General features: G+C 49.6%; 1 protein-coding gene across 2 annotated transcripts in view; it reads left to right on the plus strand.

The window, feature by feature from the left end:
• Nucleotides 1–15,623, plus strand: part of OPA3 (outer mitochondrial membrane lipid metabolism regulator OPA3) — a 67,202-nt gene that overhangs the window by 31,302 nt on the left and 20,277 nt on the right. Inside the window, exon 2 of one of the 2 annotated variants that reach the window (XM_067718703.1) lies at nt 3,073–6,567. The exons of the other annotated variant lie outside the window; for it this stretch is intronic. Within the exon in view, the coding sequence (XP_067574804.1) occupies nt 3,073–3,515 (443 nt within the window). The 3' untranslated portion in view covers nt 3,516–6,567. Of the gene's footprint in view, nt 1–3,072; nt 6,568–15,623 lie in introns of those variants that run through there. 2 annotated transcript variants of the gene reach the window in all.

The raw sequence follows: 15,623 nt of genomic DNA on the forward strand, positions 1-15,623 counted from the left end.
GCCTATTAGGGCAAGATTTAGAGGTATGTTTGAGGGATCAGGACCAGGTGGCATGTGGGATCTTAGCTCCCCGACCAGGGATTGAACCCACGCCCTCAGCACTGAAAGTGCGGAGTCCTAACCACTGGACCGCCAGGGAATTCCTGGCTTTTAATTTTATAGTTTGAGTACTTGATTTTCATGCAGCGCGTTACTTTTGTTAGTGAAAAGAATGGTAGTTTTTTTGGGTTTTGTTGTCTTTTAACCAGCTCCTGATTACTCCATGGAGAACAGTTGCAGGGGGTGAGGCCGGGGCTGGCAGATGGGGAGGAAGCTGGCGCGGGGACCCATTGACGCAGTCAACGAGATGTACTGAGCATCATCTGTGTGCCTGGCCTGGTTCTGGACAGTGCTAGGGACAGAGCCATGACTGTGACAGCCCTGGGCTCACCCTCGTGGGGCTCACAGCCCAGTGCAGAGATGGAGTGCCAATAACTGGCTGGATGACAGGATCATTTCCAGTTGTGATAGGCGCTTTGAAAGGAATACACAGACTGATGGGAGGGATGGAGGGTCCCTGAACAGGGAGGTCAAGAAGGGGACATTGGTCAGAGCTGGGACAGAGCCTGGACCAGAACAGTGGAAGGGAGTGTGGCGTTAAGAGGCAGCAGGGCTGGTGTATGGTCATCATCTCCCCTTTACAGAGGAGCCTCAAAATGAACTGTCATTACCCACACAGTAGGTGGCAGAGCCCCACGTGGACCTCAGGATGACCTGATGCTGGGACCTCAGTGTGGAAGGGTTCTTTGCAGCCTGGACCCCAGGAACCCCACAGCACCAGGGCCTACGTAACATTAGTAGTAATGGTGACCGCAGCACCTGGCATACTGAGAGGGCCCTGGGTACACTCCTCGGATCTTACCGCCGGCTCCAGGCAGAGCTTCTCAAACATTTTTCTACTTAAAAAAAAATTTTTTTTCATGAAAACAAACAAAAAAATTTTTTTAAGTTTACTCCTTTAAAAAATTGAAAAGTTATATACCCTCTAGTGCATTTTCAAGTTGACAGCTAAAACTTCTGTTCATAAGTTCAAGTACCTGCAAAGGATATATTGGATTGGCCAAAAAGTTCTGTAACATCTTATGGAAGGGCTTCCCTGGTGGCTCAGTGGTTAAGAATCCGCCTGCCAGTGCAGAGGACACGGGTTTGAGCCCTGGTCCAGGAAGATCCCACAAGCTGTGGAGCAACTAAGCCCGTGCGCCACAACTACTGAGCCTGCGCTCTAGAGCCCGCGAGCTACAACTACTGAGCCCGCGTGCCACAACTACTGAAGCCCGTGCACCTAGAGCCCGTGCTCCGCAACAAGAGAAGCCACCGCAGTGAGAAGCCTGCGCACCACAACTTAGAGTAGCCCCCGCTCGCCGCAATTAGAGACAGCCCGCGCACAGCAATGAAGACCCAACGCAGCCAAAAATTAATTACTTAAAAACAAAAAACATCTTATGGAAAAACCCAAACGAACTTTTTGGCCAGCCCAGTAATTTCTGGTATGTTAGGAATACTGAAATTTTTAAGCACCTGGAGCATCCTTTCTTTGAAGTATCTAATGCAATCCACATACTCTTGTGATGTGGTACCTGCCGATGTCCAGTTTATAAGAAAAAAAAATGAGCAAAGCTCTTCTTTTACAGTCGGAAATTTTACATTGTTCCTTTTCGTCCTTGAACTTATATTTACAGTTCCGTTTCCCACCGAATTCTATCTAATAAATGATGTGCCCGCAATGAAGGCATGGACAGAAATTCAATTTTTAATTTGTTTAATTTCCTGAGACCATAAGATTCTAAATGTTAAAATATTTTCTCCTGGATTGAATTACCTTTAAGATTATTAGTCCACAATTAATTGAAAACATTTTATATTTTGTGCATTTTCAAGGATAATTATTAAACGTTCAAAGTAAAATGATACGTAGGAAATGAATCTCCAAATGAGCTAGAAAACAGGGCCTCCCCAATAATCCCATGTGTCCTTGGATGAATGTTAACTATTACGGGAGGGAGTCAGGGGTCAGCATCAATTCGGCCTTGGTTTCTAAGACTCAAATGCTGAGAATCTTCCTTCACAAAGGAACAGCTGGGCAAGCAGGTTTTTGTTCCAGCAGCATCAGTCACCTCTGAGCTTCTTCCGAGGCGTGTGCCCAAAACCTCACCGGGAAGAGCTCACAGCTCTTATCAGCTCCATCTTCAGGGCCGGTGAATATCTCGGATGGGAGGCACCAGACTTGTGAAGAGAGTTGGTCACCCTGTGCTCACAGTCGCCTAGCATCGATTCCTACATTTCTGCGCCCTTTCTTTGGATCCAGGAGGTCCCTCTCCGTTGCAGCCTTGATCTTGCATTTGGGGAAGATCTGGAAAGAAAGGGGGTCTGCCTTCTTGGCAGTGGGTGGGGCGACGGTGCCAGGGGCGGTGGCTCGAGGGGCAAGCAGAAGGAGCTAAGCTTCCAGCAGTTGACCCTTTCTTTACACCTTCCTGGGAGTTTGCAGCCTGGCAGCTCCTAGTGATCTTCCAGGGGCTTGGTCCCCAGTCTCAGGACCTCCCCTCTGCGGCAGAGTTTCTCATTCCTGGCTCCTTGCCATAATTTTCTGGGAGACAAAAAGATGCTCTGAAGTTCACCCCAGGTGGGGTGACTGGCATTCCTGGGACCAGGCCAGGTGCAGGGGTTTATTTAAAGTGCCCCCTGGGGCTTCCCTGGTGGCGCAGTGGTTGAGAGTCCGCCTGCCGATGCAGGGGACACAGGTTCGTGCCCCGGTCCGGGAGGATCCCACATACCGCGGAGCGGCTGGGCCCGTGAGCCATGGCCGCTGAGCCTGCGCGTCCGGAGCCTGTGCTCCGCAACGGGAGAGGCCACAACAGTGAGAGGCCCGTGTACCGCAAAAAAAAAATAATAATAAATAAATAAAATAAAATAAAGTGCCCCCTGGTGATTTTGGCTGCTGTGTCCCCATTTCTCCCACCTGGACACCAAGGCGTGGAGGGGCGGGGTTGGTAGGGGGCTCCCAGTGCATGACCTGACCCCTCTCTTCCCCCGCAGTGTACCACTGGGTGGAGATGCGGACCAAGATGCGCATCATGGGCTTCCGGGGCACGGTCATCAAGCCGCTGAACGAGGAGGCGGCCGCCGAGCTGGGCGCCGAGCTGCTGGGCGAGGCCACCGTCTTCATCGTGGGCGGCGGCTGCCTGGTGCTGGAGTACTGGCGCCACCAGGCGCACCAGCGTCACAAGGAAGAGGAGCAGAGCGCCGCCTGGGACGCGATGCGGGACGAGGTGGGCCGCGTGGCGCTGGCGCTGGAGGCCCTGCAGGCGCAGGTGCAGGCGGCGCCGCCGCCGGGCGCCCTGGAGGAGCTGCAGGCGCAGATGCAAGAGGTGCGCGCCCAGCTCTGCGCCGCAGGCCCGCCGCCCGCGCCCCAGGCAGCATCCACGTCCCAGAAAGTGTCCTCATCCGAGGAAAAGGAGCCTGCCGAAGCCTGCACTTAGACGTGGCCCTGTGTGTCCTGATGTGGCCTTCTGCCTGCGTTACCCCTACCTGTGCTGGCCCAGTGGAAACCACCGGGATGTGGATGGAACTTGGATTAGGTCACCCCATACCGACCCGTGGTACCTTCCCCTGCGACCAGACCCCAGCAGGTGAAGCGTTCCAACACAGCCCCCTCCAACCTCTGGCTCATTTGGTACAGTCCGCAGTGCTGTCTCTCCAGCTCACTCCAAACCACAAAGACCTATGGGGTCCCAGCCAGCAGGACAACGTGCTCACTCCTCCGGCAGAAGAAAAAATGGAACCGGACTTGAGCCAGATCGATCTATCAGCCCTCCATCTACTTGATCAGTGTTAACTTTTCCCCGGGACTCTTACATCGGAATACCTCCTTCCCTTTGTCAGTTGGTACAGGCTGTCGTAAGGAAGCGCAGTGTCTTTCAGTGAGCGTCTGCCTCTCCCACCTTCTAAGGTGGGCTTTCTCTGGGCATCACTCCTCTTATGAGGGAAAAAAAAAGGGATCTTGGCTTGCAGTTGATCCATCGAATATTACACCTTTCACCTTAACCTGATCCGTGGTACCTTCCCCTGAGACACTCAAATGGAATATTCCAACAGAACCCCCCCCATCCTTCAGTCTGCGGCACAACCCACTGGAATGGCTATGCAGGGTCTCCTGGTAATGCCCTACCAACCCTGCTTCTGGTGGAAAATTTGATCCTGTCTGTGGCTAGTCAGACCTGTCTTTCAGCCTCAGCCCCCTGTCAACCTGTCCTCAGAGTCCCTGGGCCTTTCCTGACGTGTCCTTTCCTACCTTCCCCACTGTTTCTTCAGTGGCCTCTCTCAGGGGACTGCCGGCCATGATCACAGCCCCCATGTTCCGTCCGATCTCTAGATCTCTGTGCTGTTGCCTTCCTTCCCTGCAGCTCTGGACTGGTCCAGCTGTCCCCCCCCCCCGCCTCCATAACCCCCTCTATCCCACCGGGCTAGGCCACCAGTTGGTCTTACCTTTGTTATTTAGTTTCCAGGGCTGCCATAACAAGTGACCACAAACTCGATGGCTTAAAACAACAGGAGTTTATTCTTTCACAGTTCTGGAGGCCAGAGATCTGAAATCAAGGTGTTCGCAGGGTCACGCTCCCTCCACAGGCTCTAGGGGAGGATCCTTCCTTACCTCTTCAGCTTCTCTTGGCCTCAGGCATTCCTTGGCTTGGGGCCCCCTATCTCCAGTCTCTGCTTCCATCTTCACCTGGCCTTCTTTTGCTCTCTGTCTCTTGGAAAGACTCCTGTCGTTGGATTCAGGGCTTACCCTAAATCTAGGATGATTTCACTTTGAAATCCTTAACTGAATTACATCTACAAAGACCCTTTTTCCACAGAAGCTCCCATAACTTTCCCTGGGTTAGGATGTGGACACCTCTTTTGGTGGGCCGCCATTCAACCCACTACACCTCCCCACCCCAGGAGTACGCTGGGACTCCTGCCAACCCCGTGGGGGATTCAGGGAACCACAAGGGTGAGAGGAACAGTCCAGGAACCACCATTCATTACCTGGAGTCTCTTCCAGGACTCACCTCTGAAGCGGGAGGGGTCTGGGCCCCACCAGTCTGCATCCTGTCTTTCAGACTGTAGGTGTTTTCCAATTAAAAGAGCCCTGGAGAGAGGAAGTCATCTGAAGGGTGTGTCAGAGAATCATGATCTGATCTCCAAAATGAGTACAAGCCTCATTAAAATTAGGAGAGAAGCTGGGAGAGTTCTGATGGGGGTGAGTGGTAGAGCATCGTCCAAGATGGGGAAACGGAGGCCCAGCGGAAGCAAAGGGACTTGCCTGAGGCCAGCAAGCCAGTGAGGTGATGAAGCAGTAAGAGCAGAGGCAGGGAGGGAGATGGAGAAGGGATGCAGGGTGCTTGAGGGTACTGGTACAGGGCAAGGAGGAAGATGAGAGGGAGGTGGATTGCTGGGAGAGGGGCAGAGATCTCTACACAGAGGCCAAAGGCACCCGAGGGGCAGCATTGAGAGTGTCAGAACAGCCCCAGATTACACCCAAGATCTTAGCATTTAATGAATGAGGTTAGATCCATTCCACCTGGGCCCGTTTCCCAGCAGCTCTAGGTGAAGTGGGAGGGGCCAGCTTTCTCTCCCTCCCTCCCTCCCTCACCTCACTGCCCCAGCGGAGTGAAAATACTCTGGACACAAGACCTCCCCAGAGAGAAAACCAAGAAACCAGGGTTCTGAAACAGCATCTTAATTCCTTCTAGAAGAGCCCCCTCTGATGTAGAGGGAGCTGAGAGAGGTGGACCCCAGGTAGGGGTGCCTTTAAAATTGGAAGTGACTTGAGTGGGTTAAATGACGAGGGGAAGAAGGCAAGAGACAGAGCTACCACTGGATGATGGGGTGATTGATGGAGCCAGGTGAGCAGGCTTAGTGCCTGTTGCCATGGTTACCCCAGGGCAGTCCACTCTGGCACTGACACATCCCTGGAGCACGGGTTGCCACAGGCCAGGGACTGCTTTACTGCCCTCCCCACATCATGTCAATGTCAGTGACCCATCTTGTCAATAAGGTGTGGTCATCATCAAAATAGGTGGAGTTTATTGAGCTCTGGTTAGGTGCGGGGCACCGTTCTAAGTGCTTTACATAGTCCCCATAACATTTTCTTTGTTGCCTTGATGAGGAAACCGAGGCGCAGTGAGGGAAAATCACCTGCCCAAGGTCACACAGGCAGGGAAGAAGCAGAGGTGGTGTGTGAAGACGGGCAGTCTGAGTCAGAACCCGTAACCCCTGCGCCATCCTGACCCTGACGTAGTGCTGCACTCACATCTCCGAGACTCAAAACTCAGCCCTGACGTGTACTTACGTGTGGCGATACCTCGTGGGATGCATCCGCTTCACCCACTGGGTGGGGGTGGGATCAGCATGTGTGGAAGTGGAAAGAGTCCCCTCTCAAAATGCACAAGGCCAGAGGATGCTTCATCGCTCTGGTTTCCTGCTAGCTAAAATTTTGTATACATTTGTGACTTGGGGAGAGGGGTTAGAATAAATTTGTAATCCAAATTGGTTGTCTTCAAGTTGATGCATTTTTTCCCCATATTTAAAAAAAAGCCCCGTTAACCTGAGAAAAAATATCCTTCATTTATTCTTTCATTCAGGAAACTGTCACCGATGGGACTTCCCTGGTGGTGCGGTGGTTAGGACTCCACGCTCCCAATGCAGGGGGCCCGGGTTTGATCCCTGGTTGGGGAACTAGATCCCCCATGCATGCCACAGCTATAGAGCTGACGGGCCTCAACTAAGGAGCCCACCTGCTGCAACTAAGACCCGGCGCAACCGAATAAATAAATATTAAAAAAAAAAAAAAAAACTGTCTGAGGCGCCCACCATGTTCCTCACCATGTTCTGTGCAGTGCTGGGGTCCCAGCCGTGACCGAGACAGCCCCAACCCTGCCCTCATGGGGGCTCACAGTCCAGTGGGGGGACGGATGCACATACAGACATTTCTTTTCCAATGTTGCCTGCCCTGTGGTTATTTGGGAAGAAGGGACCAGGCTGAATCCCAACTCCTCCCCTCCTGAGGGACTCAGTGCTTTAGGGCATTAAAAACAGAAACGCTTACTTAAACACTGGCTCTGAAAAGCCTCATAGGATGTCCCAAGGGCTCTGCTTCTCCTGTCCCTTGTCAGGCCCCATTGTCCCCTGTACTGGTTTCCCTGTTGGGAAGGCCCTTGCCTGGGGAGAGCCACCCCAGGAGAAGATGGATTCTGTAAAGCCCCGTCTGATCCATTGGCCCATATGGTCATCTCTGAGCTGGCCACTGGTGCTGTGACTGCAGGCCGGGGTCCCCCAGCCCCAGCAGACGGAGGGAGAGGAGAAGCATGTCCAGAGGAGAATCCACCCGCTCGCTAGACAAACGTTGACTGAGCACCTGCTGTGTGCCTGGCCCCATTCTAGTAGCTGGGAGTCAGCCAGGAGCGAGGCAAGGTCACCGCCACCACGAGCCAACATCTAGTGTAGGGAAGCAGACAATAAAGAAAAATGATCCAGCGTCGGGGTGATGAGGGCTGAGAAGAAAGAGTTCGGGAGTAATAGGGATGGCTGATTTCGATCAGGTGCTCAGGGAGGAGGTGACATGAGAGGAGCTGCCAGAGAGTGTTGTTAGTATCTACAGAGGCCCTGAGGCAGGTGTGGGGATCAGCCTTTCCCTGGAACAGCGGGAGGATCTGCTATCAGCATTGAGCCCGGGCTAGCGGACCAAGGGCCTGGCGCTGCCTGTCTTTGGGAACAAAGATTTATTGGGACATAGCCACACCCGTGTGTTTATGTATATTTTTTATGGTTGCTTTTGCACGGCAATGACAGATTTGAGTCATTTGCGATAAATACCACGTGGCCTTCAAAGATGCAAATATTTACTGTCAAGGCCTTTCCGTAAAGAGTTTACAGGCCGGAGAACAGAATAAGCAAGGGGAGGAGGATGGGCGAGGGACTCAGGAGCACAAAGGCTGGCCCCCTTTTGCCTCAGTTGGCACAGCTCTGGAGGGTCTTACCAGCTCCGATACCCCATCGGGTGTCCTCTTGGGCCTCCCTGTCCGCTCCCGCTTCCGTCACTCCCCACCCACGGGAGCTACTCCCTGGAGACGCCGCGATAACCCCGCTGTTCAAAGATCTCAGAGTCTCCCCCTCAGTCTACGGCAGCAAGGCACAATGAGACGCATGGTTAATATAGTCCACCATGTTCATATTTATATAATAATTCGCAATTCACCCTATATACGTAGGATAAGCGCTGTGTAATTCATGCATTATGTGACATAATGGAATATGATGCCACATAGAATGGAATATAAAAATCTTTTTTGTGTAATATGTCACATGACGTTATATATTCCATGTTGTGTGTGTTGTGTGTGTATATATTTACCATTGGAAGGAAAATTTCGCTAAAAACTACCTTTAATATGTGCAGTGCAGTTTGATATTTCCTGTTGTATTGCATTTCATGAAGAAAAACTACAGCTGTATATAGATATGATCATATATACCTAATATGTATCCTAACCATATAAAATCTATTGTATTATATAACACAGGATAATATATATCATATATTACATATCTTGTTAGAACAGAAGTTTCGCTAAACAATAATCGCCCTTACCGTGTGCAACGCACTCTGTTACTTTCTATTCACTTTTATTCTCTTTCATAAAGAAAAGCATACACACATGTATGGATTATACAAACCTACGTAAAGCGGGCTGCCTTGGGCTACGGCGAAGACTTTGGCGTTTCCTGTGGGGTAAGCAGGAGCCACGGGAGGTGCTCTGAGCAGAAGAGGGATGTGAACTGGCTTAGTTTTAACAGGATCCCCAGACGCACTATTGTGGGCAAAGGTGGAAGCCGCCAGCCCAGCGAAGAGGCAGCTCTGATTGTCCAAGCGGGAGGCGATGGTGGCTGGACCAGGTGGAGACAGTGGAGGTAGACAGAAGTGGGATTCTGGGCATATTAATATATCAGAGGTGGAGCAGACAGGATTTACTGAGTGATGGGAGGTGGGGAGTCATTGATGGCTTCAAGGTTTTTGCTCTGTGTATGGACAAGGGACATACTGGTGCTGAGATGGTGAGGCTGCAGCAGAAGCAGTGTGAGGAGACATGGATAGCCTTGCCCTTGCCTTGCCCCTGGTCGCCTCAGATTTGGGAGCCCTCTGGCAGGCTCTGGTTATTTGTTCTGAATGGCAGCCAGCGAGGGCTGGAAAGACAGTCCTGGTCTCTCTCCTCGCGCTGTGAAACTGACATTCTTTATCTCACAGGTGCCTCCAGCAGGGCATGCTACTGGAGTCCATTTGGGACGTGCTGGAGGAAGGAGGCAACTGGAGGTGGTGGGCTCGGGCTTGGGACTCCAGTCTTAGGGCTCCCCTCACCCCTGGAACGGCAGCACCCAGACCAGGCTTCCCAGAGGCGCCTCCACCTAGTAAGGGCTGATATGGACCTGGGGGCGGGGGTACCGCGGGGTCCGTCACGTCCAAGATGCCTGCCTCACTCGGAGGCCACATCCTTGTGCCTTGATACTTATTATATTTTGATAGTCTCTTCCTAGAGTTCAGCCATTCCAGGGAAACCAAAGTCCCCTCCCTGAAAGGAATCCTGTCTCTGGTTTGGGGGCAATGTTGGCAGAACCCTTTTGGGAGTGATCTGGCCATGCCACCTTTGTGGGCATGGACGCTGTCCCCCTCTTCCCTCTCGTGAGCGATCTGCACACGCCTCTCTGGCCAGCATGAACGTTTCCTCAGGGAGATGCCAAGTGCTAAAGAACAGCGTAGGTTACAAACATTTATAGTTAATATAAAAATGCCCCCTAAAAGCTCTGCGAAGTGTCAGAGGAGCTGTCAACACTTGCAGTTATCACACTTAAAAATTCTTCAGCCCAAACAGTGCACAGTAGAATTTCATTATTCTTTTAATTTGCATTTACCTTGTTTTACCTGAGCTGCATTTTCTTGTTTTACCTGAGCTGAGCGTCTTTTCGGCCATTTATTGGACGTTTGTTCTGCTTTTGAAAAATGCCCGTTTTCATTGTCTGAAATTAATGTTCGTTTCTGGTGTGTTTTGTCCTACTGAAAGTTTTTTCATTTTTAAGTAACTGAATCTATGAGTCTTTTTTCTTTCAGGCACTTGTTTTTTCTGTCTTTATTTGAGAAGGCCTTCTCAACCCCAAGAATTTGTATCTCCAACTCTCCCTTCTTCTAATATTTGTATCGACGTTCTCTTTGTGCTTGTCATTCACTGAGCTTGTGTTGCATTGTGTTTTGGTTCCTAATGAGTATAACGTTGGGATCTGCGTCCTTCAGTTTCTGAATGTATGGCTGGCTGACATCTCGAAGTGCATGGAATGGCCCATCCTTTCCCTCCTCACCTGGGACTGGACAGCCGCGTTCGCTGTGTTCCCCGGTCACAAGTACCTTTTTCTCAATCCTGTTCTGTCAACCGTTTGTCCGTCCTGCACCAACACCAGGTCTTTTGAATGCCAAGATCTTGAAAATAGTTTTTGGTCTCTTCAAGGCAACCTGCCAGTCTCGTTGTTATTTTCAAACTTATCTGAGTTATTCCTGTGCCTTTGCTCCTTGATATGCATTTTTGAAGGTTAATGGACTTTACTTTTTGAGCAGTTTTAGACTTAGAGAAAAATGGAGCAGAAAGTACAGAGAATTCCCACAGATCCCCTCCCCCCATAGGCGCACGTAGTTGCCCCTATTACTAACATCTTGCGTTAGTGTGTACATTTGTTACAATTGAGAAGCAAATATATGTATATTTTTAACATCTTTATTGGGGTATAATTGCTTTACAATGGTGTATTAGTTTCTGCTTTATAACAAAGTGAATCAGTTATACAGAGAAGCAAATATTGATATATTACTAAAGTCAGTAGTTTAAGGTTCACTCTTGGTGTTGTATATTCCGTGGGTTTGGACAAATGTATAATGACGTGTATCCACCATTATAATGTCACACAGAATGGTTTTGCTGCCCTAAAAATCCACCTGTTCATTGCTCCCTCCCCGACCCTGAGTCCCTGGCAACACTGATCTCTATACTCTCTCCATAGTTTGGCATGGTATGAACCCTCTGCACCTCTGTCTGTCGCTTACTGACACTCCTGCATTTGCTGAGTCAGTGAATCCATGAGTGTCAAAAGATACCTGGCCAAATCCCAGCCAGATAGCCTCCAGGCCCTCCCATCCTATAGTGTGAACTGAATGGTGGCCCCCTAAGGAGCCTAGGTCCCAATCCCTGGAACCTGTGAATGTGACCTTATCGGATAAAAATTTTTGCAGATGTGATTGAGTTAAAGGTATTGAGGGGCTTCCCAGGTGGCGCAGTGGTTGAGAGTCCGCCTGCCGATGCAGGGGACACAGGTTCGTGCCCCGGTCCGGGAAGATCCCACATGCCGCGGAGCAGCTAGGCCCGTGAGTCATGGCCGCTGAGCCTGCACATCCGGAGCCTGTGCTCCGCAACGGGAGAGGCCACAACAGTGAGAGGCCCGCGTACCGCAAAAAGAAAAAAAAAGAAAAGCAGATGGGCTCTGAATCTCTAGGGAGAAGATATTTAGGATTGCTGTCACTTTTTGGGGAACAGAAGATCCCCTGCAAAATATCCCTCTCAAGAAACTTTTGAAATATTTAGAAGCTTATTTTTACTTATTTTGAGGCATTGGCTAAAAGGCATTAAGTTACAACCCAATTTGCAGCCAGTAAATTAGTATCTGCGAATTAACCAACACTCTTTGTGACTTAGTCTGTTTTCTTCACTGCTGTACTACTCAGATATTTTGGGCAGCTGAGTCTACAAGTCTGCTGAAAACTTACCCTCATCTAGCTGAGTATTCTCCTATACATGTCACAAAATATGTATTATATAAACGCTTTCTACTTAAATTCAGCATCTCTCTAACGTAGAATAAAAATTTGATTATAGGGAATTCCCTGGTGGCCCAGCGGTTAGGACTCTGCGCTTCCACTGCAGGGGCCACGGGTTCGATCCCTGGTCGGGCAACTAAGATCCTGCAAGCTGCGGGGCGTGGCCAATAAAAATAAATAAATAAAATTGAAAGGCTCTTACTGAACCAGTTAAAAAACTTAATTATCATAATTTTCATAAGGTCGACAATGCACCTGAAAAACCTTTTTGTATTTATCAAGTATCATACAGAAGAACGTTTTTGGTTTGATCTTCCATGAACAGGTGTCGTGGTCTTTGAGCTGAAAATATATAAAGTCGATATATTCAACATAAAGTTTTAAAAAACAGTCGGGGTTTTACTATTTATTAACACTGGGCTATTTTAATATTTATTTATTTGGCTGCGCCGAGTCTTAGTTGTGGCACGCGGGATCTTCAGGTTGCGGCATTCACGCGGGATCTAGTTCCCTGACCAGGGATCGAACCCGGGAACCCCGCATTGGGAGCGCGAAGTCTTAACCACTGGACCACCAGGGAAGTCCCAACACTGGGCTGTTTTATAATTAGCATCTGCAGGGCTGATCTCAAAGCATGGTGTGGGGGCTTCCCTGGTGGCGCAGTGGTTGAGAGTCCGCCTGCCGATGCAGGGGACACGGGTTCGTGCCCCAGTCCAGGAGGATCCCACATGCCGCGGAGCGGTTAGGCCCGTGAGCCATGGCCACTGAGCCTGTGCTCCGCAACGCGAGAGGCCACAACAGTGAGAGGCCCGCGAACCCAAAAAAAAAAAAAAAAAAGCATGGTGTGGCAGTAGTAACATGAACATTGCGCTATGAGGCAAGAGAAAACAGTCCTGGCCCTTTTCCCGTGTGGCCCAGAGAAAGTTATTCTCTGAACCCCAGTTTCCTCATTTACTTAAACAGAGATGCAAAGACTTGATGAACAGGTGATAGGTCGCGAGGACATTGAACAAGCATGACTCAGAGTGTGATCAGAACAAACAAAAAAGGAAGAGATTCTCCCCTCAGGCTTTGGGAGGGAGCGCAGCCGGGCTGACACCTGATTTTGCCTCAGTGATGCTGATTTTGAACTTCTGTCCCTCAGAACTGTGAGAGAATAAATTTCTGTTGTTTTAAGCCGTCCAGTTCATTAGTAGTGTGTCATAGTAGCCACAGGAAACTAATCTGCTCCCACAATCTGATGGCTCATCCCGAGTAGCTCTGGCCTTTCAGTTAAAGAAAGGACAAGCCTAGGAGTTCCCTGGTGGTCTAGTGGTTAGGATTCAGCGCTTTCACTGCTGTGACCTGGGTTCAATCCCTGGTCAGGGAACTGGGGTCCTGCATACCGAGCGGTGTGGCCGAAAGAAAGAAAGAAAGAAGGAAAGAGCAAGCCTACTCCACTTTGCTGGAGGTGTGGAGGGCCTGGATTTTCCAGAGACTTCTCATGGCTTTCCCCTATGTTGCCTGGGAGAGAAAATTATTCCTCAACTCTGGACATGGGTATTTTGACAGCACGTTTAGCAGTCTATATCAAAAGACCAGTCAGACCTTTGTTTACTAGCTCACATTTTTTTTAATGTTTTTTATTCTTTCATATATATATTTTTTTAATTTTTACTTCTGGCTGCATTGGATCTTCGTTGCTGCACACAGGCTTTCTCTAGTTGCGGCGAGCGGGGGCTGCTCTTCGTTGCGGTGCGCGGGCTTCTCATTGCAGTGGCTTCTCTTGTTGCGGAGCACGGGCTCTAGGCGCACAGCCTTCAGTAGTTGTGGCACACGGGCTCAGTAGTTGTGGCTCGCAGACTCTAGAGTGCAGGCTCAGTAGTTGTGGCGCACGCACTTAGTTGCTCCGTGGCGTGTGGGATCTTCCCGGACCAGAGCTCGAACCCATGTCCCCTGCGTTGGCAGGCGGATTCTTAACCACTGCGCCACCAGGGAAGTGCCAACTAGCCCACACTTTGTTGAGCAGTTTATTTTTTCCAGATTGTAGAAGTTCTGTTTCTATCCTTGGGTCAATTTTCTCACTGCATGTTTCCCTTTTCGTCTGATTTTTTTTTTAGTTGGAATAAAACAAACACACAGTAACGTGTGCACTGGTATAGGGAGGGCTCAATGAATGCTTATAAATGGGGATCCATTGGGAACCAGCACCCAGATGGAGACAGAGGACATTCCAGGTCCCCAGAAGGCCCCCTCCTGCTACTTCCCAGGCAGCACCCCCTCCCCGTCCCAGCTGTAACCACTGTGCTGAAATCTGTCACCATAGATTAGATTTGCCTGTTCCTGAACTTCATATCCATGGACTCACAGGGAATGTTCTTCTCTGGATCTGGCTTCTTCAACGTAGTATCTGGGAGATGCATCTGTGTTGTTCTGTGTAGCAATCGTTTGTCCTTTTTTGGTGCTGTGTAGTATTCCATTGTCAACTAGAACACACTTTGTTTACCAGCCAACTGACTGACGGGCACGCAAATCGTCTCCAGGCTCCTGCTTGTTCTGAGTGAGGCCGCTAGGGCCACTTTGGCACCAGGCTTTGGTGGGCATCACGCTCGTTTCCCTAGGGAATATCTAGGAGGGGGATCTCTGGGTCACAGGGCGAGCCTTTGTTTACACTTAGGAGAAAATGCCAATTAAAAAAAAAAAAGTGGGACTTCCCTGGTGGCGCAGTGGTTAAGACTCTGTGCTCCCAATGCAGGGGAGGGCCCAGATCCAATCCCTGGTCAGGGAACTAGATCCCACACACATGACGCAACTAAGAGTTCACATGCCACAACTAAGGAGCCCACGTGCCACAACTAAGACCCGGCACAAACAGATAAATAAAATAAAATAAAATATTTAAATAAGTGACTGTAGGGGAGTTCCCTGGTGGTCCAGTCGTTAAGACTCGGTGCTTTCACTGCTGTGGCACTGGGCTCAATCCCTGCTTGGGGAACTAAGATTCCCACAACCCATGTGGTGCAGCTAAAAAAAAAAAAGAGTGACTTTACCATAATAAATTCTCCTGCTCTTCACAATGTTCCATGTCGACAGTCTTTTATTTTCTCTCTCTTTCTTTTTAATTTAACCATCCTGGTAAGTATGTAGTGGTATCTGATTGTGGTTTTAATTTGTCTTTCTCTGATGAGTAATGATGGTGAGCATCTTTATCTGCTCTTATTGGCCATTCTCATCATCTTCTTTGGAGAAGATAATAATTGCATCTGTTAATACAATTATTCGATAAAAATTAGATCTGTTCAAGTCTTTTGTCCATCATATTAGCTTCCTGTGACTGCTGTAACAAATTACCCCAAACCTGGTGGCTTAAAACAATATACAATTATTCTCTTACAGTTCCTGAGGCCAGAAAACTGAAATCAGTATCCCTGGGCTGAAATCAAGATGTTGGCAGGGCTGTGCTGCCTCCAAAGGTTTGAGGGGAGAATCTGTTCCCTGCCTCTTCCAGCTCCTGGTGGCTCCAGGCTTTCCTTGGCTTGTGGCTGCATCAATCCAGTCTCTCCCTCCATCTTCCCGTGGCCTTCTCCTCTATATGCCTGTATCTTTTCCTCTTCTCTCTCATATAAGGACACTTGTCACTGGATTTAGGGCCCAGCGGGGTAATCCAGGATGATCTCATCTCACTATCCTTAACATTAATCACATCTGCAAAGAC

This window comes from Pseudorca crassidens, chromosome 20 (assembly GCF_039906515.1).
Source record: "Pseudorca crassidens isolate mPseCra1 chromosome 20, mPseCra1.hap1, whole genome shotgun sequence".
Lineage (NCBI taxonomy): Eukaryota > Metazoa > Chordata > Mammalia > Artiodactyla > Delphinidae > Pseudorca > Pseudorca crassidens.